The 22443-nt window shown below is 43.7% G+C and overlaps 1 protein-coding gene across 3 annotated transcripts in view; it reads right to left on the bottom strand.

The window, feature by feature from the left end:
- Positions 1-22443, bottom strand: part of rarga (retinoic acid receptor gamma a) — a 54159-nt gene that overhangs the window by 20535 nt on the left and 11181 nt on the right. Inside the window, exons 2-3 of one of the 3 annotated variants that reach the window (XM_039604820.1) lie at positions 21260-21349; positions 8258-8624 (exon numbers count right to left, since the gene is read on the bottom strand). In XM_039604820.1, coding sequence (XP_039460754.1) covers positions 8258-8426 — 169 coding nt within the window. In that variant the 5' untranslated portion in view covers positions 8427-8624; positions 21260-21349. Of the gene's footprint in view, positions 1-8257; positions 8625-15793; positions 15956-21259; positions 21609-22443 lie in introns of those variants that run through there. The other 2 variants (XM_039604819.1, XM_031746827.2) reach the window with 2 other exon arrangements.

A 22443-nucleotide genomic window follows, 5' to 3' on the forward strand; every position in this document is an offset into this window, starting at 1 on the left:
GGGGGGTGCTGGAGCCTATCCCAGCTGTCATAGGGCGAGAGGCGGGGTACACCCTGGACAGGTCGCCAGTCTGTCGCAGGGCCAACACACAGGGACAGACAACCATTCACACCTAGTGACAATTTCGATTATCCAATTAACCTGGACGGTGGGAGGAAGCCGGAGTACCCGGAGGGAACCCACGCAAACACGGGGAGAACATGCAAACTCCACACAGAAAGACCCCGGCCTGATGGTGGAATTGAACTCAGGACCTTCTTGCTGTGCGGCAACAGTGCTAACCACTGTGCCACCCTCCTTTTATTTCATCAAATAGTAAACAACATCAGTAGTGTTTATGTGCTTCTTCATACAGCTGTCAGGTCATAAAGTGAAAGCTTTATGATGGCAAGAATACAACACGGGGATAACAAACTGGTATCTATCAGAGATGCAAAGCTTAGCAGAAGTTTGTTGTTAAAAAAAGGAGGGGGGGCACTTTTCTTTTCTCTACCTCTCCACCCATGTTCACAATAATTCAAAAAATGTCTTGGTCTGGATAAGTTTCAGATTAAATCATCACAGCCTAGAGTCACATTTTTATGATCCACAAGCATTCTTCTCACACTCGTCTTTCGTCTCCTTCCTGTTTTCTTTTCCTCGCTGCTAGCTTCATACAGCATCCTGGAAACTAAAAACTGGCTAATCCCCCGGTGCTCAAATGTTCTATGTAACATCAGCACGGTTTGCCAGGGCTGCGCTGTGGACTGACAAGCTGCAAAAAAAATCGATTTAAAATATCATGTGTTCACACTCTTTTGTTTTTAGAGCTTTACGAACCCTATCTGGTTCCACTGGTTTTGACATTTCTTTTTACTGTGTTTGAGACTATAATTCAGACCACTAACTCCAGGTTCTCCAGTTATTGGCAAACTGCACTTGAGCTGTGAGCCTTCCAGGGCTTCAGAGGGTTTGCTGAGTGAGTTTAGACATCTAATCTACACATACTCCATACTGCTGCTGACCCAGGCTGGTCCCTGCCTCCCCTTCTCTCCCCTCCCTCCTTCCCTTCCTTCCCCAGCCAGAGAGGCTGAACTCTAGAAGAAACCCCCACTGGGCCACTAACTTTCCCCCCAAACTTATCCTGCCCTCCCTTCTTCTCTCCCTCACTCACTGGCTCACAAGTCTCTCCATCTCTCTCATAATACTCCCCCCCTCCGTTTCTCCAAATACTCTCCCCATTTCATCAAGTTCCCTATGGCCACTTTTTCCTGACTGCGTGATTTGTTTTAGTTGACAAAGTTCTCTGCTTTTGTTTCTGGTTTTGGAAATGGTTCATTTTCAGTGGCTGCCAACTCACTGGCCACTCCGTGTTGACGTCTGCTTTCAATCATGTTTCATTTAAGCGATTAGAACAAATCTGAGCACACGTTTAAAATGTTGAAATACGTTTTGTTTTAATTACGATTTTATGTGTATGTCTCACGATTTTATCCAGTCAGCTGGATCTGGTCTGCTTACTGCTCCACGTGTGCTGGAACCCAGGAAAGTCAGGCTTTACTACTGTCTGACACTCTGATGCCAATTACAGATAAGACGTATACAACACATTGTTGCCACTTCCTCTGTATACAGTCATTCAGGTTCTAGCCAAGCAGTCAACAACGCAATTGTGTGCGAGGTAATAAAGACAGAGGCCTTTGCACTAAACGCAACAGAGTCATTTTGAAAGGAATGTAAAGCTTTTCCATTTCTGATGTGGGCATGTGTGCAGCATGCGGACATGCTGAAACAGATTGCTGGTGATGATAGAGACACTGAACACCAGCCCAGGAAGCCTTCCCACCACAGCCAGATTCAGGTTACGCAGAACACGCACACTTAAAAGTGCGCACGTCCCATAAAGGGTTGTTTAGTAGCAGAGCTTACCAATAATTAAAGTTTCTTTTTTAAACTAAAAAAAGTAGCATCTTATTTATGTGATACTGTGTTTTTGTTCATCAGCAAAAAACAGGACAATCCTTCTGTTACTGTCCATTTCATCCATCAATTGCACCACCAGTCAAAGATTTGACACATGCTAAGGTCTCACAAGATGTAATCTTTTACATTCATCTACAGCTCCATCGCAGTATATCTCTGGAAGATATCTGTAGCTGTCACTGAGGAGGGACGTCAGAAAAGTCAGACTTGTGAGAGAGCCCTTTTTTCAGTGGTGACCATGTCCACCTTTGTTCACATGCTGACCTACTCAACACCTCACAGAGTTACTTTACTATCACTCTTAGCCATCTTTCTGCAAAGTCTTTTTCACATTCTCTCCCTCCCTCTTTCTCTCGCTCTTTCTGCACTGTCATGATATTCTGCTACCCATGTTTTCTTTTGAGAAAAAGACAGATTCGGCCAAAAATGCAAACCCCCGTCTTGTTTTCATGGGTACGTCCTGGACCCGTGTGCCCTCCCACGATTTCAGAGAAGCCAGCCTTCCTCTCTCGCCATTGCGCAATTTTCATCCTGCACGTGCCCACAAACACTGTCTGAAAACAGCACCCTCCCACTTTTGATAGTAGCATGTTTATCTTCATCTGTCATCATGTCAGAGCGGCAGTACACTTCGTGGTCCCTCTCTTATCGGCAACCTTTGCTGACTTTTCAGATGCACACACACACACACACACACACACACACACACACACACACACACACACACACACACACACACACACACACACACACACACATTTAAGTCATGCAAAGTTGCATAAAGTTTCCAGCACTTAGGGCAATCTGGCTCCCACTTGCAGTGAGGGGATAATGAGAGGAAATCCAAGGTAAAGGCAGAGGAGAAAAGAGGGAACCGAGCGAGAGAACTCTGAAGTGCATAAGCCAGCAGGGTTTAGGTGGATATCATCATGGAGCAGCAGATATTCTACTTACTATCATTTTTACCCCCCCCCCAAAAAAAACAAAAAATCAGCACTACAGAATCAGGGCTAGCATTAGTGAAAAAATAATAAGTGCAACTGATTGCAAAAAGGAGTGGAGCACCTTAGAGAGCTGTCATTTGAGGCCTGTGATCGCCTAGGGAGATAAAAGCAGGGATGTCAGACAATGCAGAGCTGTTTATTACAGCCAAGTAGACTCCAGTCTCACGGACAGATGAAGGACAAAGCCAAACAGCGCTGCACATGCTGTCATCACACACAAGTATAGTCCAAAATGGTCCAGTGCTTGCATTGCTAATTTGCTATGTAGATCATGGTCACAGGAGCAGAGATGCCAGCGAGCAAACAGCTATATGAGAGCTTTTTTTTGTTTAGGTGTTGACACTCACGGCATTTAGTACCAGAGTCAGAAATAAGAAGAGTTAACAATGACTTAGTGGGATGATCAAGCACAAGAAAATTTATTTTTGTTATGATTATTATTATTAGTAGTAGTAGTATTAGTATTATTAGTTTTTCCTTTCCAATGTTGCCAAGTACTTACTCGTAGGGGGTCATCTGATTGTTCAGATTTTCACTCTATTACTGTCGGGGTTTTACCTAACAATATAAAGTATATCTTTCATAATTCAGAAGCTGCAGCCAAACTAAGATTATTGTCTTTGGCAAATAAGTGTAGTTCAGGATATTCGTCCACCTGCTCTCTTTCAATAACCGAAATGATCTGGTATTTATTTCTTGCATGGTTCTCATTTGGTCTTTGATAGAATCACATTCTTAAGAAGAAACACAATTTACGGGAATCTGTCTGGATCCACTCAAAGGAAAGATCACAGCAAATCAATACAAACTTGAGCTTTTATCCTACGAAGAAACATTTCAATGCAGATGAGAGTGGTTTCTTCCAGAGCGACAATGGTCAAGCTCCCAGTGCACCGGGGGTGGGAGTGGGGAGCCACTGAATGGTTTCATGGGGATGAAAATGATGTGAATCATATGCTGTAGCCTTCAACCCAATATAACATCTAAGGGAGATTTGTGACCAAGCTGTTAAACACCACGATCAAATCATGTGTGTATGTTTAAGAGAGAATATTTTTTTAGAAGAAAGGTGCGTCATCCTTCCTGTAGAATACAAGCAAAATCAATGCAAAGGTGCACTGAAGCCATTATAGTGATATGTCGTGACCTTATTAAGTAAGCTGTTGAGCCTTACTAATGAGGAAATTTTGTGTTGTGTTTTTCCCTTTAAACCGACATCCAACATACCAAAAAATGTAATGTCAATTATTTATAGCTATTCAAACAATGAGAAACACAGATGGGTGTTTGGTTTTCCTGTGTGTGTAGGGAAATATGTACCTACAAGGAAGTATGGGGTTGCGGGGCTGCAATCATGATTTTCATATTCATACATAGATCAGTGATCACTTCATCTTTTTTTCTCTGCCCCTTGTTTTTCTCAGATATGTAGTATGCCCACATTAGCATAAACATGTGCACAGAGGCAAATCCTACTAATCCTATTCTACACCATCAACAACGTTCCTACCCCGCTCCATCAAGGCTAGGCTTAAACCCAGCACTTCAACCTTATGAAAATAAATAGAGATTCAATGTGCCGTTTGTGCTCTGCTTCACCTCCAGTGGAGAAAGCTTCACTCTGCTAGCTGACATCGTTCCCTTGTCCCTCGCCTCCATTTAAAGGTTTGCTTTGACGTTCCCTGCCGTACCACATTTCCCACCAAAATGGCTCCTTTACGCAACTCCCTTAGCTCCCTAAGCCAACATGACCTCCTTATGTGTGTTTCTGTGTGTGCGTGTTTAAGTATGCAAAGAGTGTTTTTAATTATGTGACTCTGCGTGGTTTTTTTTTTCTTTTTTGTTTTGCTGGAACATTTTGGCCTTTTTCACAATCTGCCTAACTGGATGTTTCGTGTTGAACTGCATATGTGTGTGTGTGCGTGTTTGTGTGTGTGTGTGTGTGTGTGCAACCGCAGATCCATGCATATGTTCTACACTGCTTGTATGCTAATGCTGGTGCACGAGTCCATCATGTCTAACAGACACTTTAAAATGAACTGCTATTGCCCTTCTCTCCACCAGAGGCACAAAAGAGCGAACTGAGCCAGCTTTTACACAGGTTTCAACACGCTATTCATTCCATTCTATTAATACAGTGCTTTTGATTTCATCCCACTGTGATGCAGCTCACAGCTGGGCCTCTCATGGGTTTTCTGTATTCATCACTCAGCATAACCCTACAAATTATGGTATGAACGGAAAGTTTGAGCCCAGCAAAGGACTTTAGATTTTTCGGCCAGGCCATGTGGGCTGAAGGAAATGACCTACTAGCTTTTCAAAACATCCCCACGGCTGAGTTTGAGGCCAGCGCTCTGGCCCTGATTGGTGAAAGCTTAGCGAGGTGTTTCAGGGCTCAGTGACGATGTTATCACATAATAAGTGGCCTTAATGGGCTTCCAACTGTTTGTTTGAAAGGCTCCCGTAATGACAGGGATCAACTGATAACAGCCTCAGCAACACACTGCAGAGAGCCATCAGACCTTCTCATAGATGAACAAACGCCATTGCACGCTTATTCAGATATCAGCAGCTACAGTGGGAGTCTGCAGCACACCCAGGTTGAAGAGAGGCATTGAGGTTTTCTGGATCTTCCATTTATGCATTAAGCAAAAAGAAAAGCTTACTATGCGGACATGTGCAAACACAGTCGGCCCACCCCTTCCCATCCCTCTTCTGTCTCTTCCCACCTCCTTGCAAAACAGGTATTTCCAAAGACACTCTGGTGCCAAGACAGAGCACCGCCATGGGAGGTGCTCTGGCAGGTCAGCACAGTGTGCACATCTAAACAAAAGGTAGGTGTCACCCAGGGTACCTTTCTTACAACAATTACGCAAAGAACTCTGAAGTTGTGCAAGCATGAAGAGCTACTGACTACACACACACACAAAGATACATGGTGAAATTTCCACAGTGCTACTCCCTTTATGTGAAAGGTATTTTCTCAGTCTGGCCTACAGACAAGCCTGACAACAATGAGCAGGACTGTTAAGTCAACTCCTGAAGAAGGAGAAGGAGAAGAAAAACAGGGCCTGGGGAATGTCCAAACCAAGGCCCTTTGTCTTCCCCGCTAACATTTAAGAGAGCGGGGAATGAGACTGCTGTCAGCAAAATGACTTGTAACATTCCTTGTCAAGGGATACACCAATAGGATGTTTTAAAAGCAGATAAAAAAAAAAAAAACAACAGAGAGTTTTCCACTGAGCTGACAGCATTTAAACTGAACTAAGATGTATTTTTGTACAGTGAAACACAGAATTAGTCCAGCAGGCAATTATTTTATTATTCAACTGACAGGCATTTATTTGACATTCAAGCAATAGCTGCAGCTCGTAATGTAAACATAATGAAATAGTAAATTGCATATAAAACCTTGACAGTAAACACCATTCAACCAGCACGGCTATGTTGATATAGAGACACTTAAAAAACATGTCAGTCTGGACAAATTGAAGCTAACTGTCACTGTGATCCTGACTTGATCTTTGTCCCCAGCTTTTCTCACACTCTGACCCAGAGCTTAAACCAAATAACTGCAGTCCTTAACCCCTGCGAACGATACTACTGCCAGCGTGGATGTGTCAGTACAAGGAGTCATGTATGAAGCCCCAATGCATGTGGTTGCCTGCGTCTGTTTGTGCTTTGATACTTGTTTTTGTTTTAAGTCATGCCAGCATAAAAACCAGAAAGAATCCATCTGTCAGCGTGGTGGGATTTCATTCTGCGTCAGGGGTATGTTTCTAGTTTTTAGATGAAAGAACTGCTCTGTGTGTGTGTGTGTGTGTTTGTGTGTGTGTGCGTGTGTCTTCATGAGAGAGAACCAGAGAGACAGCAAGAGAAACAGAGAGGGAAGAGTGTCTCTGAGTGTATGTTTGCCTGTGTGTGTGTGTATATATATATGCGTGTGTTTTTTTTGCTGGGTGTGTTCTTGGATTCCACCACACCAGGACATTACCCCCAGGTGCTCTCTCTCTCTCGCTCTCTCTCTCTCTGGTTCTGTGAAAATACCTTGAGGATTAGGTGGGCAGTGGCGGTGAGAAGGAAGAGAGGGGGGTGAGGTAGTGATTGACGGCTGAAAGGCTGGAGAGGTGCTCAGGCATGCTGCGGTGGTGTTGGGGGGAGTAGGGGGCTGCACACACAGGCAGGCTCTGCGCTCAGCTGTTGCCACCCACACCCATTATTACCCCTCTACTACCGCACACCACCACCACCTGCCACCCCTTTAACACTGCACCCAGATCAGATTTCAAATAACTTCTGCTTACCTTTACCTCATGGCTTAACCTCAACAAAAGTGCTCATTCTTTTCTCTTTCTCTCTCTCTTCTTCTGGCATCATTACATCAGTGAATTATACCGCAGTGGTTCCACACAAGGATACTCCCTGACCTAGAATCCTGTTGCTGATTAGTGGTTTTGAGACAAGCAGGTGTTTTGAACAACGAGCAATGTACGTCGGCACCGTGCGTTTAATCTTGCTAGTTTTTGCACAACAGAAAAAGACCCTGGATTGCCAACAATCTCCTCTTTGTGCTCTGTTCTCTATACATCATCCACATCTCAGCGCTTCAGAATGCAACAGTGCCCCCTATGGTCAAGCGTAGAAGTGCACAGTTGACAGAGGGGAACGCTGGTGTGAATCAAGTCCAGTCCAGCTCACCTTTCATTTTAATTATACAATCAGTCACCCCTGTCCAAATCAAATGTTTGAACTGCATGAAGAACAGTACTCATTTTTAACTATTCTGATGCTCAGTACTCATCACTTAATACATAATTCAATGTGTTTTGTCTATAATTACAGACTTGTGTATTATCTGCCTCACAAAAGCTCTGTGAGAAGTCCAGGCACGCACACGCGCACGGATACACGCACGCATCACGAAGCCAGAGCCAGAGCTTGCGGTCATAACCACACCATCTACAAGCATAAAGCATATAAGGAAACCACAGGAGCAGAGTAATCATTGTACTGATGAAAGTAGACTTTTTCCTCATGGTCTCTTTGGGGGATTTTTTTCTACCACTGGTCCTATATCACAAACAGACGCTAAAGTTTTCCATTTCCACAAAATTACACATAATGTAGTGCAATTTAAATTAAGCCATATTTCCCCTTTTCCAGTAGATGGTGTTTAATGCGACCTGACTAAAACTAAAGTAATGGCCGTATGCATACTTGGAACTGAGATGGAAAATGAGAGGAAAGGCAAGTCAAGCACACACACACACAGAGTAATGAAAATGACTTACAGAGAGCAGCCATCTCTTTGGGCAGGTCAGCCCCAAATCTCCCAAACAGGCTGCTGTTGGCCAGCAGGTCGAAGGGGGAGTGGCTTCTCATGGAGTTGAAGGGAAAGGGGTACACAGCAGGTGGGAAGCCGGTCATGTGACCCACCTGCTGTTCCCTGTTTGTAGCCATGGCGACGGATCACCCAGGGTCCACAGCAGGCGGCTGGCTGAAGGTAACGGCTCTTTCGACACCTGGAATCCTCCACAAGGCTGAGATGCGTGTCCGTCGAAGATTCTTAAGACGTGGAGAACGTATGGGCGACAGGGGGCCTCGGAGGTACTGAAGGATAGGTGGACTCCACTTTAGAAGAGTCCTGCTGTCTCTTTTCTGCAGAAGAGAGGGTAAAAGTAAATAATTTCCTATTAATTTAACTGCACATAAAATATAAGAATAAGTGTTTTTGATTGCCATGAACATGATGATACAATTAGTGTTTTGTTTGATGCTAAGATCTGCTCTAGATTCAACAAACAGGATTCACCTCACATCAACTCTGATTCCATCTGGGTCGGATAATAGTTCATCCACAGTTTTAATGCGAGAAGGATGTGTAAACTTCATACCAACAGGTATGAGCGAATGGGAAGGAAAGAGGAAGTGAGGAAGGACGAGATGGCGAGAACCATAACAGATAGAGACGGGAGAGAAAAAGAATGAGTAGGCTCTGAGAGGGAAAAGCCAGAAAGAAAAGAAAAAAAAACTGGGACTGGGTGAGGGGAAAAGAAAATAAGAAAGAAGTTTGGAAAAAGTTATAACAGTGAAGAGTGGGAAGGAAGGAGGGAGGAGGAAAAGAGAGGGAGAGAGAGAGGGAGCTCTTGTACAGTTTTGAAGAGCTTCCAGACTTCTACAGTGATTCCAGGCTATGCCATATGATTTAAATCACCAGAACTCTATTATAAAGAGCTCCTCTGTTCCTGCTGCCAGCCTAGCACAGCAGCCTGCCTCTTTGCCTCTTTCCCCTAGGACCAGAGGCCCAGACACGGGGTCCAGAGCATGAAGAAGGGAGGAGGGGGGGTCGATGAGTAGGGAAAATGAGATCCACTGATTGCTAACTGCTGCTGTCACTTCCAACTATCTTCTCTTGAGGTCAGGCTCCCATCCCACAGAGTCATTTTGGCTGTAGCCTCCTGCAGCCTTCTCGTCACTTTGACACCACACAGTGGGCATAGACAAGTCAGGCTCAAGTGTAGACAAGGCTGCAGTTATGCCCCTCTGTTGACTCTCAATACAAGAAGGGGGGTGAAATATAAAAGGGGCCTCCCATTTTCTTTTTCATGTTTTCTTTTTGCTTGTGCTTCCTTAGTGTGATTTCATGAGTGGGTGGTGTGATCAGCTTGTTTTTTATATGTGGCTTTGAAAAAGAGCAGAGCCAAGGAATTTGGAACTGCTGTGGCTTGTGAATCTGGGAGAAAAGACAGGGAAAAAATCCTGGTAATGAATTCGGTATAAACAAAGAAATGGAGGGGAGGGGAGGGAGGTGGGGGGGGTGGAAAGATCTAAGGCTAAACCAGTGAACTGCTGAACTGAGCGAAAAAGCACAGTGGAACAGTGACAGGGTCTGGGCACATGGGGGCACTAAGAGGTGGCGCCATGCCCGGGAAAAAAGAAGGGAGAGCTTTCCAAGAAGCACACATATGCGCCACACACGCAATCAAGCACTCAAAAACTCCACACATCACATGTGTGAGAGCATCCCCTAACACACGCACACATACGAACGCACACACACCTCTCACCCCATGCCTTTTTCCAGGGCTCTGGCTCCCTCCCTGCCTCTCTTTCTGGCTCTTTCTCTTTCAACAGAGCCAGTTAATTACACCCTACTGCTGCAGGCAGCTTCAAACCACCACTAATTTAGAGTTCCATTACAGTAAACTGTTCCACATGTGCATCCAGGGCCCAGGCAGGCTCGGGTGGCCACGTTTCAGGAAGGAGCAGCCGCGGATAGGCACCCACCCCCATCCTGCCAACACAGCCATACTGCCATCTTTCTTCTTCTTTCCTTCTTTCTCTCTGTTTTACGTCTTTACTTTTTCCAGTATATTTCTCCTCCAACCTACCTTAGACCTCACCCCACCCTTTCCACTTCTGACCCGCCCCACACCTCTTCTACATAATCATATCCTTATACCCAATCTTATCCTCTGTGCCCCCCCCAACCCCCCCTCTCCATCCTTCCACTGCTTATACAACTTGTACCATGACCCCGCGTAGTGATTCCACTGTGCAGCCAAGGCGCAAAAACATCACTGGAGACATCACACGATTTCACACTGGGCCTAATGAGAGAAGAGGTACAGACTGCAAAAACAAGATTGCCAGCAACGCGTAGCCTCATAATGTGCATGTGTGTGTGGATTATGAGTATGTACTTGGCTAGCGTTTGGGCCATTTGGAGATCTGCTTCAAGAACTCAAACCAGACCAGGCCCCATAGAGGCAGCACAATGTGTCTGCAAGAGCTGGAAGAGAGAGGAGGATAAAAAGAAATGGGTGACTGTGTGAGAAAAAGAAGACTGACAGCAGAGTTTACAAATCAGTGCGTGTGAATTATGTATTCTGACAGGAGGAAACCGTGGCATATTAATCCAGAAATTAAGTTTAAAATGGGTCTGAGAGACGGTCCAGAGGCTGAATTCTACCAGAATAAACCACAGCCCCACTCTACATTCAAATATGTGTTGCAAAACAAAGGCATTAAAAAAAGAAAGAAAAAGAACATTTAGAAGGAAAAGAACTAAAGCACAGAGACGCAGCCTTTTAAAATAGAACCCAGTAACTTTACGCTCCCTAAACAGAATAATGAATTAATAAAAGAGTTGGCGCCAGTGTTTTTTAATGAGTCACATCAGCCCAGCAGCTTTTTACAGAGCCATTTATGTTTTATGTTGGGTCCTGTGGTAGGCTCACTTCGCCAGCCCGTCTGGGGCTATAAGGGGATAAGGGGAATTTGGAGTGACCTCATCCCCTGTTAGCCAGGGCCAAATGGGCATGGAGGGCCTCCCTACTTCCCCTGAGCCTGGGGGGCACACAGGAGGCAGCAGGCAGCCAGGCAAGCAAGGAGCACCAGGGCCAGCTATGGGTGGGTTTACGGCTGCTGCTGGGACTTTCCATCATTGCCTAAGAGAGGTGCACCGTAGCAGTTTAAATTTGCTTTGGTTTGTTTCTGTAAATAGTGAAGTGTCAGAGCTCACTGTTGTCCATCATGTTAGACTAAAGTCATTGGTTACACTTGAGATAATCCAATGATTTTCATGTAGCAAATGAAGTGGGATCAATCAAGCTGGCAATATGGAGACAATGCAACAAGATCAGGCATGCTTGCACAGAAGGAGATTCTCTTGTTTGCTAAGGAGTTTTGCGGAGGAGATGGAGCAAAATGAAAAATCAAGTAAGAGTTAAAAAGACCGAGAGAGAGAGAGAGAGAGAGAGAGAGAGAGAGAGAGAGAGAGAGAGAGAGAGAGAGACAACAGTTCCCACAGATTGAATGTCTGTCAGACAAAGGGTATCAAATCCTCTGTGAGCAAAACAACAATTGTGCCTTAACTGTTGTGACAGAGCCCCTCAGGCAATAAGAACTGCAGTCAAACATAACAAATAAATCACGGCATCTCAGGAAGCTCTGCACCACACTACCAAGCGAGGCAGTTGGGTTTTTTTTAACTCAGCAAAAGAAACCACAGGTGATTACTCGGCATACGCGAGCAGAACTCTGGATGCCATGACTTTCCTGGTTTGTTTACCGGTTGAGGTTCTTATTCCAGTCAGTGAGAACACAGAAGAATATTCAGTTATAATTTTATATTTGTATGGCTATAAAGTCACTTTTTTCCCCACTCTTACCACACTGACACAGAGACCTCTCTTTGTTTCATTTCTCCAGAAACTGAGCGAGTTCACAGATTTTTTGTCGAGCTTCATCAACTCAGCAGAAGGTCAAAATATACATGTTTCTGTGAGGTAAAATGAAAACTGTGGAACTGTGGAACTATCCTGTGCAGAGCAGAAACCCAGCGCCTTTACCAGAAGTTCTGAATTGTACATTCACAGCCTCAAGATAAATGAACTGTGCCATCTATCCTGGCAGGGAAAACATCCTCTCACTCTTTTTCCACTTCTGACTTGCCCACTCCTGTCAGTTTTTTGACAGAAAACTGTGCATGCCTTCCAGGCACTGTCTTTAAACTGCTGACATCACAAAGTGAGTTATGTTCATTAACTCTATAAAGGAAATGATGTGTTGCAAAGAGATATATTTTTAAGTAGTTTATATGTACACCAAGCTGTTAAAGAATGATTTCAAAGTCCAGGTATCCAAACTGTACCAACGGACCAGCGTTTCCAACGGCTCGGAGCTAAAAACACGTTTACTGTGGTAATCACTGCTTACTATGCCCACATCAAGCCATCAAAAACCGTTCATGGATTCAGAGCTGCACAGGCAAATTTAAACACTCCTACTGAAACAGGTTCACAGGTGATCTTGTTGCAGACGTCAGCAGTACTTTAGCTGAGAAAACAATAGCCGTGACGCTTTTATCTGATGCAAAGCTGACAGCTTCCACTCTTTCAACAAGTAGCTGGTTAATGGCTCCAAAATGACAGACGCTCCAAACACAGTTGCATTCCATCACCTGAAACTTGTTTGACATCTGCCTGCTCTTGGCATCACACAAATACCATTTGCTTGAAGCAACAATGCAAAGAAGCACCTCTGTGTAATCGTTTGTCACTTACAAAAAGCGATTGTTTTTTCTTTTTTTTTTAAAGAGCGCCACAACTGAGTGGCAACAAAAGCAGTCATTTTCTTTCTGTCTCTGTCACCTAGTCACTAATTTAAAATTATTTTTCCCCTGTCACTCTCTCTCAGTTAATCATAATGTCACATAACAATCTGAGATGACATGCATTTGTGAGAAGAGCTATGGAAAGAGTGAGAACACACAGTGAGACATAAAACACTTTGCGACATGATGAAGTCATCCTGACTGCTTGCCGTTTCCATGATGCTCCTCTCTCTGCAGTACACAACACAGAGACTTTTAGCAGTTGGTCAAGCAAAACAAGAAAACATGCAATGATGAGGAAAAGGGCAAGTGGAAGAAAACATGACAAATATAGAGAGAGGCAGAGAAAAAAAAGGTGAAGGAAGAAACCTTAAAATAGCAGCAGTGTGAAAGTCAAAGTTTGTGCTGCTAATACGTCTATGTAGGAAGACGTAAAGGAAGAACTGGTAAGGATCCACAGAGGCAACAATGGAGGTGTTTCCCTTCCTAAACACACACTGAAAACAATCCTCTCTCTGTATAGAGCGAAGAGTAATGGATGGGTTTCACCACTGATGCCTTTAGCCACAGGACTCAAAGCAACAGTCAGACACATGCAGGCCCAAACACACACACACACATAAGCGAGCACAGCATGCAAAAAGGCCACACTTTCACACAAGTTCAACTTTTTTTTTTGCCACTGCCACAAGGTCTTTTAACAAGAACTTGGGTGGAGGCTTAGATGTAAATCCTCACATCAGAATGGCACACCTGCAAAAATAGACATAGGAAATGGCGTGCAGATAGCTTCCTGGTTAATTATAGTGCAGCAGCAGAGAGCCCCTCGATTTTCCTAAACCACCTGTCTAACCCCTCCCCACCACTTCGCCTTAATTGCTAAAGAAATTCCAGAAGAAGACAGGTATCAACAACTCCCTGATTTACCACTCAAAGTCATGTCACAAAGAAGGATTGTTAGCAGATTTTGCAATGCAGACGATTTCATGGCTCAACTGCTGTTTCAGTAATTCCACCAAAACCAAGGATTTATCAACAGCACCTAGACACAGAAACACACACACACACAGACATACACACACAGCTTTGGCATTACTAAACTTTGACGGATTTATAGGAGATAAAATATTAGTTTATTGCTGTATATCATACTTAGAACTAAAGAAATTACCACTAGCTGTACAGGATAATAAAAAACTGTTCTGCTATGTAGTAGTTTTAAAATTATTTCCTTAATTGAAATACAGCATATTGCACGGGTATATACTGCTAATCAGTACTGACAGATGATACAGCATGTGAGCAATATTGATATTGAGAGGATGTTTTCAAGGCCAGTGATGCAACACTGCACACAGGTATACTGAGCTAAGGCACACACTTATCTGGTGTGCATAACAGCAAACACATTAATAATTGATTCCAAACTGTCATGGAAGACAAGCAATTTGCCGTGGCTGTGCACCATGAAGGTAAAGCTGCTTCTGTATGGGTACCCTGTCCTTGAATAAGGCCCAAGAGCGCTTTGCTGAAGGCGAAAAGTGCTGTGACATTTTTCTGCCACAGAAATGAGCTCTGCTTCTTCCACTCCAGATGACACGACTTGTCACACTGATAGACCAAAGTGAAGGGGAAACATAGAAACCACTGGCCTTCAAGCAGGCATCCCTCACTGGGCCAAGTGGCTGTTTATTTCCAATTCACTTTAATTAGCCTGTTCCTCATGCGAAATACATCCAGTTCACCGCAGTGTCAGCAGGTGGAAAGCCAAGGGATTCGAGGAAGGCAGTTTACCGTGGCTTTGTTGCTCACCAGTGGAGCGACAAAGCCAAACGCTGTGGAGGACACTCTGAACTCTATCTGATATCTAGATCACACAGCATTAAATGCACTGTGTTACACATGGCTGTAACAAGCTGAACCTGTTAACCTAGCACAGATACCAGCATCAATAAATAATCTTCTCTGACATCATAGCTAAATAACTGTGGGAGCACAATTAATAAACATCCCAAAAAACTAAAACCACGGTTACGGGCACACTTCACTCCAGAGGAATTAGTCTCCGTTGTTTAAAATATGGAAAACAACACTTGTCTTTTCCAAGCGTTCATATGGTGGTTATAAAAAATGGAGAAAAAAAACAGGTCAAGGACTGGTGACTCCTCTAGTGAATACACATCAAACACATGCAATTGTGTACACACTGACACACATATACACACGCTCACATATGCTAATAATAAAGAGCTCCACAGGCACTGGGTAACACTTGAAACACTCGCTAATAAGCACATGTGTGCACATGCAGGCATACACACATGGTCGAGTATGTTTTCACATAAACTCTGTGTCACTCTCGTGTTTATGAAGCACAAAGAAGCAAACATACTGAAACAGGCGCATCCAAACAAACACGTGTGGGGACGTTTTAGTGTTTACACATGAAAATCTGCTCGGACTTTGTAACACAATGATTAATTCTCTCAAAGTCTCTCAAGTGTCTTGCACATTCGGTCTCTGTCTTCAATTAAAACCGCTGAACCAGTCTCAGAAGAGAATGCACTCTCTCTCTCTCTCTCTCTCTCTCTCACACACACACACACACACACTCACTCTCTGTTAGCAGTAAAAGAGAGAGAGAGAAAAATAAAAAGCAAGCATCCACGAAAGTTGGCACGTCTAAACTTTTAAAGTTTAAAGTACTTACGAGATGTCGAGCTGATGATGCAGACGGGGAGATAAAGCACTCGACAAAATGGTCCGATGACCGGAGCGAGCCAATGAAAAGGAGAAAAGATGTGTGCACATTCAACAGAGTCCTTCTAACAGCACAGACAGAGCAGCAGTGAGTCTCTCTCTCTCTCCCTGTCTCTGCCTCTGGCACCCTCCTCCTCCTCCTTTTCCAGTCTCTACCTTTTAAAAATCAGTCTTTCACTCCCCAAATACAGGCACACACTCTCTCACTCACTTAGAAATAATTATACTCTGATTCATAAAGCCTTCCTTTGTCACGTGACCCCGACGCTTCAAATATACAGCACATTTTTTCACAAGCCACAAAATGCCTGGAGGGAAGAAAAGGGCCCAGAGAGCTTAAGTTTCTGTTTTTAATTCTCTCTCTCCCTTCTTTGTCTCTTGGGTGAATTATTTTCTTCCCCCCCCCTTTAACTTCTTGGCTGAAGAGTCAGTTTACCTACAAATTGTTTGTGCATGCTGAACCGCATGTCGTGATCTTAGATCATTTGTGTTTCATCAATAAGTTAAGTAGGTTTATTAGGAGAGGATGTTTTAGTATCCCGAAGAACACAGATCATCCACTTTATATTGTTTTGATTTAACACAGACACTGTTTTAATAGCAAGCCAATCTGTTTATCCCTCTAAGAATTTCTATGATGTTTCACTATGTAATTTATCCCTGGTGTGATCAATTTATGGAACAATCTTAATGGACTGTCTGCTCGGCACAGGCCCACTGAAGGTGCTCCTTTTGTGTGACTCATATTTGCATTGGCCTGCGTTTTACTGCTTACAATGTTTCTGTGCCAATCTTCCCACAGTTGAGACAGTAACTTACTACTATTATTGCTATTACTAATGCTACTACAACAACAGCACTTAACATTAAAACAGCAAGCATGATGAGCCCTTTGAAACCCATTAAGCCAGTATTGGACACCAAATAATTGATACACTGACATTTGGCACTGGGATTAAATAAAAACCAGAACTGGGCCTTGACCAGCATGATTTTTTGGGGGGGGATACATGACATTTGCCTAATTACTGACAAACTTTATGAGGAATAGTTTTGGGGGGGGTTTGTTTGTTTTTTAAGGCAGAAAATGTGTTTTTTTAAAAAGCAGACCCATCTCTCTAAATATATCACTTTGGTTCCTGAATCGAAACTAGCGTTGGCACATAAGCTGCAAGGAAGTCACGAGTGAGATGGCAGGGCCGTGCAGCGACAGCAGCAGATCTGGGTGTGCCCCTGAACGTGCCCCTCTCTCCATATGAGATCATATGTTTCAGATCTGTGTTTATGTGTTTGTGGTTCTGGGCGTGTGCCCTGTTTTTTTCTGAATGTCATGTTTCTCAAGTTGTTTTGGTTATGAGGAGCACCTCAAACCTCAAAACTGGGAGGGGAAGGCACACCTCAACTGGCACCTAAACAGGCACCTCTTCATATCGACTATGGCTTCTCAGATTACACCCCCCCCCACACACACACACACACACACACACACACACCCAAAAAAAAAAAAAAGGAAGAAGAACAAACCACATACGGTCAGTGTAACTACATGCCTACTTAATTCAAACAACAGATAAGGAACACCTATTCTAAACAAAGCAAGTACAACACTAAAAACCAAATTAAATCAGAACTAACCTATACATGTAAAACTTACTCTGGAACTTCATCTAAAGTCATGACTTTCAGGCCTGTTGGCCATGCATCACAGCACAATCTCCTAAATAAGATAGAATAGAATAGAAATATCCTTTATTGTTCTTCATTGGGGAAATTCATAAAGCTCATAAATCTCATGGTCTGAACCGGAACTACCAAACTTTGCAGGATGTGGATTTTTCTGTTTGTCTCCAAAGCTACCTGCACATCCACGTCCGTCCGCCTATTCTGTTTGTAAACCTTAGCAATTGGCCCGACGCGGAGATAGATCTTATCCTCAAACACACTGACCCCAATATGTCTCCGGGATAAAGTCAAGCCATCCTAATGAGAAAAAAAAACCTTTCGGCCTTACTCTCGTTATTCCTGTGAGCTTTCGATCTTTACGGCCACATGTGGTCTACAGTAGCCCACCAAACTGTTCCTCCAGATATTTCTGATGCCAGTACAAAATCAGGGTGAATGAACGGACAAGTGGCGAAACGTGCTGTTGCCTTTTTGCAGAAACCTTATGTTCAGGAAGCACAGATCTAAGCCACACTGCAAAAAAAAAAAAAAAAAAAAAAATTTTGGCTGATCTTTATCTTGTTTATATTTGATTTATGTGCTGCTTATGAGGCTACTAAGGCTAACAGAAATCCCTTGAATGTTTATGAAGCACTACTAAATCAGCAGTTGTGTAATATAAAACAAGAAAGTAAATATAGCCATAGGATGTTTAAAAAAATGACCAATTCTAATATGAGCTTTTCAAGTATATGTGCAGCCATCGGGCCGACTTAGACCATGCATCTGTGTCAGAATGTGTAGTCAAGTGCATGAAGAGGATTGTGTGTGTCGGTACACAGGGCATGCTGTGGCCCTTATTAAATTATGACAGTGAGCTTAAGGGGGGGGGGGTGTTTGAGCACTGCGCGTGCACGGCTTCGCAGCACGCATGTCGTGCAGTTGCAGTAAGTGTGTGGGCACCCGTGTCTGCGTGCATGGATGAGTGTGTGTAGGCAGTAGCAGTGAGAAGGTCAGAGGTTACTAGTGTTTGTGTTTCAGTGTCAGTGAAGTGTGCTCCAGGCTGAGATTTATGATCATTGTGTCTGGGAGGCTGCAGAGTGGGGGGATAATGAAGACAGATCAGGGTGCTATCTCTCTCTCTGGGCACCACTGGAAACATGGCCTATGGCCCTTGCCATTCTCGTATCATTAACTTCAGCCCGTGACATCATAACACACTGCCCCTGACATCAATCCTAACACAGTGTGCTCTCACAAGAAGTCAAACACAGAGAGGCAATTCCTCACAGGAAGTCATCCGGCAAACACAGGCATTGTTGAGCGCATAGCTTTGCAGTTTCTCCGGGTGTGTTTATGAAGATATGAAATATTCATGGAAACATCATACTCGGGCGTGTGTTTCCACTTTAGATTCCACGTATTTGCATTCGCGGAGCAGAGGAGTAGAGGCCTGGGGCTCGCCGGCAGAGGAAAGGGAGTAAGGGCAGAAAGGAAAGAGGAAAGGGGGGATGATGCAGGGTGCAAGAGACGGAGGAAGTGAGGTTAGAGGGGTTAAAGTGAGATATGGGGGGGTGAGGAGGGCAGTGGTACAGGGAGAGAAAGAGGTGTGAAATAAAAAGAAAAATGGAGGGCCGGATTGAGACACGGATGGATGTGGTGGAGTGGGGTAGGTTGAGGGGAGCATGGGGGGAAGGGAGTCGGTGTCAGTGGCGGCGGGTTTCAATCAGTAACAAGATGCCTATAATGAGATCACTATTTCCCCACATTCAGATTGATGTCATGAGAAGTTTGGTGCCGCGCTGAGACGGGCAGGGGACGCAGGGGCAACGGCACACAGCAGCTCATTTGCACAAACACATTTATGCACACACAAACGTACGCACGCCTGCTCTTTCTTGGTTAGAGTCTTATACACACATCCTGTGAAATGAAGGAGCTCATTCATCCCAACTGGCAAAGTGCGCTCATTTAGAGTCCAGCAGCCTTGAAGTAAAAACATACACAGAGGAATACTACTCACAGGAAAATGAGTTACTCATGAGCAAAGGAGAAATGTATGTGCGAGGGACCGGAGGGCATATACCAGTATGAACTCCTCTAACACAAACAAATGAACAAAAAGTTTTGAGCAGGGACAAGAGGGAGCCAAAAAAACTGTTTTACTACTACAGAAGAAATAAGGGGGGGGGTAAAAGTGTGTATGTGTCGGCACTTTTTGCGCATAATTTTGGGTGCATCCAGAGGTTGTCGACACAGCTACCAGCGTGTGTGCCAGCACATGAGCGCCTGATCCCCAACATGTGTGTCCAATGAAAGGTGAACGGTTCTCCTGTCTATACTTTCCTCAAAAAAATAAAAAGAAATCAGCCATGATGTCACTATGAACCCATCTTGAACCCACCTCTGTCAAAAAGCATTACTCCAGCCCTCCCTCTCCCTGCCTCATTTTCTGTTCCACCTCTCCCTCCTTCACACTCCGCTCCTGCCTCTCAAATTCTTCACTGAGCTCCCTTTCTTTTTCATATTTCCGTATTTTTCAACATTTCCCCTCTCCGGTCCATGTCTCTTCTTTTTTTTTCTCTCCCCCCTCCCTTCTCTTCTCATACTAAAGAACACAAGCTCTTTTTTTCTGGCAAGCATCATCTAATTGAATCACCAAAATGCACAACTGTTTGCCAAAAATGCCAGGATGTTCTGATTATCATAAACTTTGTTTAAGCTGTGGTTTTTCAGGGAGAAAAAAGAAAATGCTCCGAGTGCACGAAGAAAAGCCAAAAATAAAATAAAAAAATAAAAGCAGGAAAAAAAGAGCGATTGGGGAGAATGCAAATGAAAGAGGGGAGAGGGAAAGAGAGAGCAGTGGGGAAGAGAAGGGTGGTGGGGGCAGCCAGAAGGCAGCCAGAGAGCCACATATGGAAGTGATTCTGTAATTACTGCAAATCTGTGAGCTCAAAAGGAAAGGTCTTCTTTTCCATGCCTCCTTCCCTGCATATAAAACTGCCCTTGTGAGAAACGTGGGCACTAAATACTGCACAGGGAGAGTGAACAAAAAAAACACAAGTTTTCCTTTTCTTGAGCACTTAGGCATATGTTTAGTATGCTGAAGTCAGATAAAGGTCTAGTTTTGTATATTTCTGTACAGAAGGGGGAAACAGAACAAAACCAAAAAAAACTAATCATGAGGCTAATTCCGCACATTCTGCTACTGGAAAATTTTCTGCATTCTTTGCTCATTTGGCTTTGCACTTCTGAGCTCAATCAACCATCCTGGACATCAATCTAAGACTACTTTGGTGGTTCAGTCTGGAATAAACTTCTCATCTACCACACACCCGGCGTCATTCACATAACACGCAACAAGGTGTGCGTGTGTGTGTGTGCGCGCGCCCCTGTGTGTGTGAGGCAGGGAGGGAGTGGGCGGTGGGGAGCCGGGTGACAGACAGAGGTACGCACAGGCAGAAAGACTGTAAGAAAGTGATGAAGACTGTGTTTTAAGCCTCGGGCAGAGCAGTGCTCTCTGCAGGTGTGTATGTTGGCAGAGGGTTCTCTCTCTCGCTCAGTCCCCGAACAGTTTTAGCAGCCTGTAATTATCCCGTGCCCTGCCGTAACGTGTTCTAATGATGAGTGCGTGAGTCTTCGCATACATACAGTAAACACACGCCCGGGTTGACGTAGTTTGAGCTCCGTTTACTCTTAGACACATGCAATTAATCACGGCGGGAGATGATTTATGTAAAGTACACAGTCTTACCTTCTTCTTCTTCTTGGCCTTGAGAAGTTTATGCTTCGGCTTCCAACGCGAGCTTATTTATTCCACAGAAACTTAGAAGACAGAGGTTTTCTATGAAGGAGACAAAGCAAAGTCAGTTACAGTCTTTAAAGGCGTCCTCTTTGGTCTTTGCTCTGCTTCAGGGATCTTTCAGTCATTTATCAGATTGCGATCCTTTGCCAGTCGGTCACTGTCGCGGCAGCAGCTTCAGGGGCGTCGATGGGAACCACCGTGCGGTCAGATTTATGACACTACTACTCCACCTAGTGTGCGAGGGGAGGAGTGCAGCAACACTTCCGCTCAGTACGATGGAAACCACAACAGAGGTGAGCAACAAAAAAGTACACGTGTCAAAATAAAATAAAGAACACTTCAATTTGAACTTACAGAAGCTAATAAATACTAAACCTTTCCTCGTTGCCTAAAATGATATCCAATTTGAAGGAATGCAAACTTGCTTTTAGCCTACTCCTATACTACTACTACAACTATTAGATTCGTGCAATGTTATAATAAACATAATAGGCTATTTAATACAGGTTTCCGATGTTAACATTCTCCTTATTGGGCTAATAGAGTCAGTTAAAGGGCCATTAAAACAAAGAAACTCAGTAGGTTGGCTGCTGAGAAAGACTAAAGGGTTTTTTTTAGGTTAGCAAAATGGTCAAATAATTTCCATTACATGTTAAAGCAAGACACTTCTTCCTATAATAAAATCCATGATAAATCCGTTTTAAATTATTATTATTATTATTATTATTATTATTATTATTATTATTATTATTATGAAGAAGTCATTAGAAATGAACTAAATGTTTGTGGACTTGATGGCTTTTTGTTTTTATTAAAATTAGCCTATGTCTAGGGTTACTTTGGATATTTAAGCAAATAATAAAAACGTGTTTGCAATGGTATATTTTTAAAAGTAGAACGGCTGGTTTGCGACACAGTGGAATCACCGGGAGTCACGTGCATTTGTGCTTGTGATCTGAAACACTTGTTAAACGTTAATGCTTTGAATTGCCACCGAGGGGCGCTTTCCACAAGTTACCTCCACATGCGCCTGCTTGTTCAATGTTCAAAGACTGCACTATCGACAGTTCGTTGTCCCCAAACAAATTAGAAACTTATTTTAACTTTTAATAATAACAATTATAAGGCATTAA

The sequence above is a fragment of the Oreochromis aureus genome, linkage group 20, assembly GCF_013358895.1.
Source record: "Oreochromis aureus strain Israel breed Guangdong linkage group 20, ZZ_aureus, whole genome shotgun sequence".
NCBI lineage: Eukaryota > Metazoa > Chordata > Actinopteri > Cichliformes > Cichlidae > Oreochromis > Oreochromis aureus.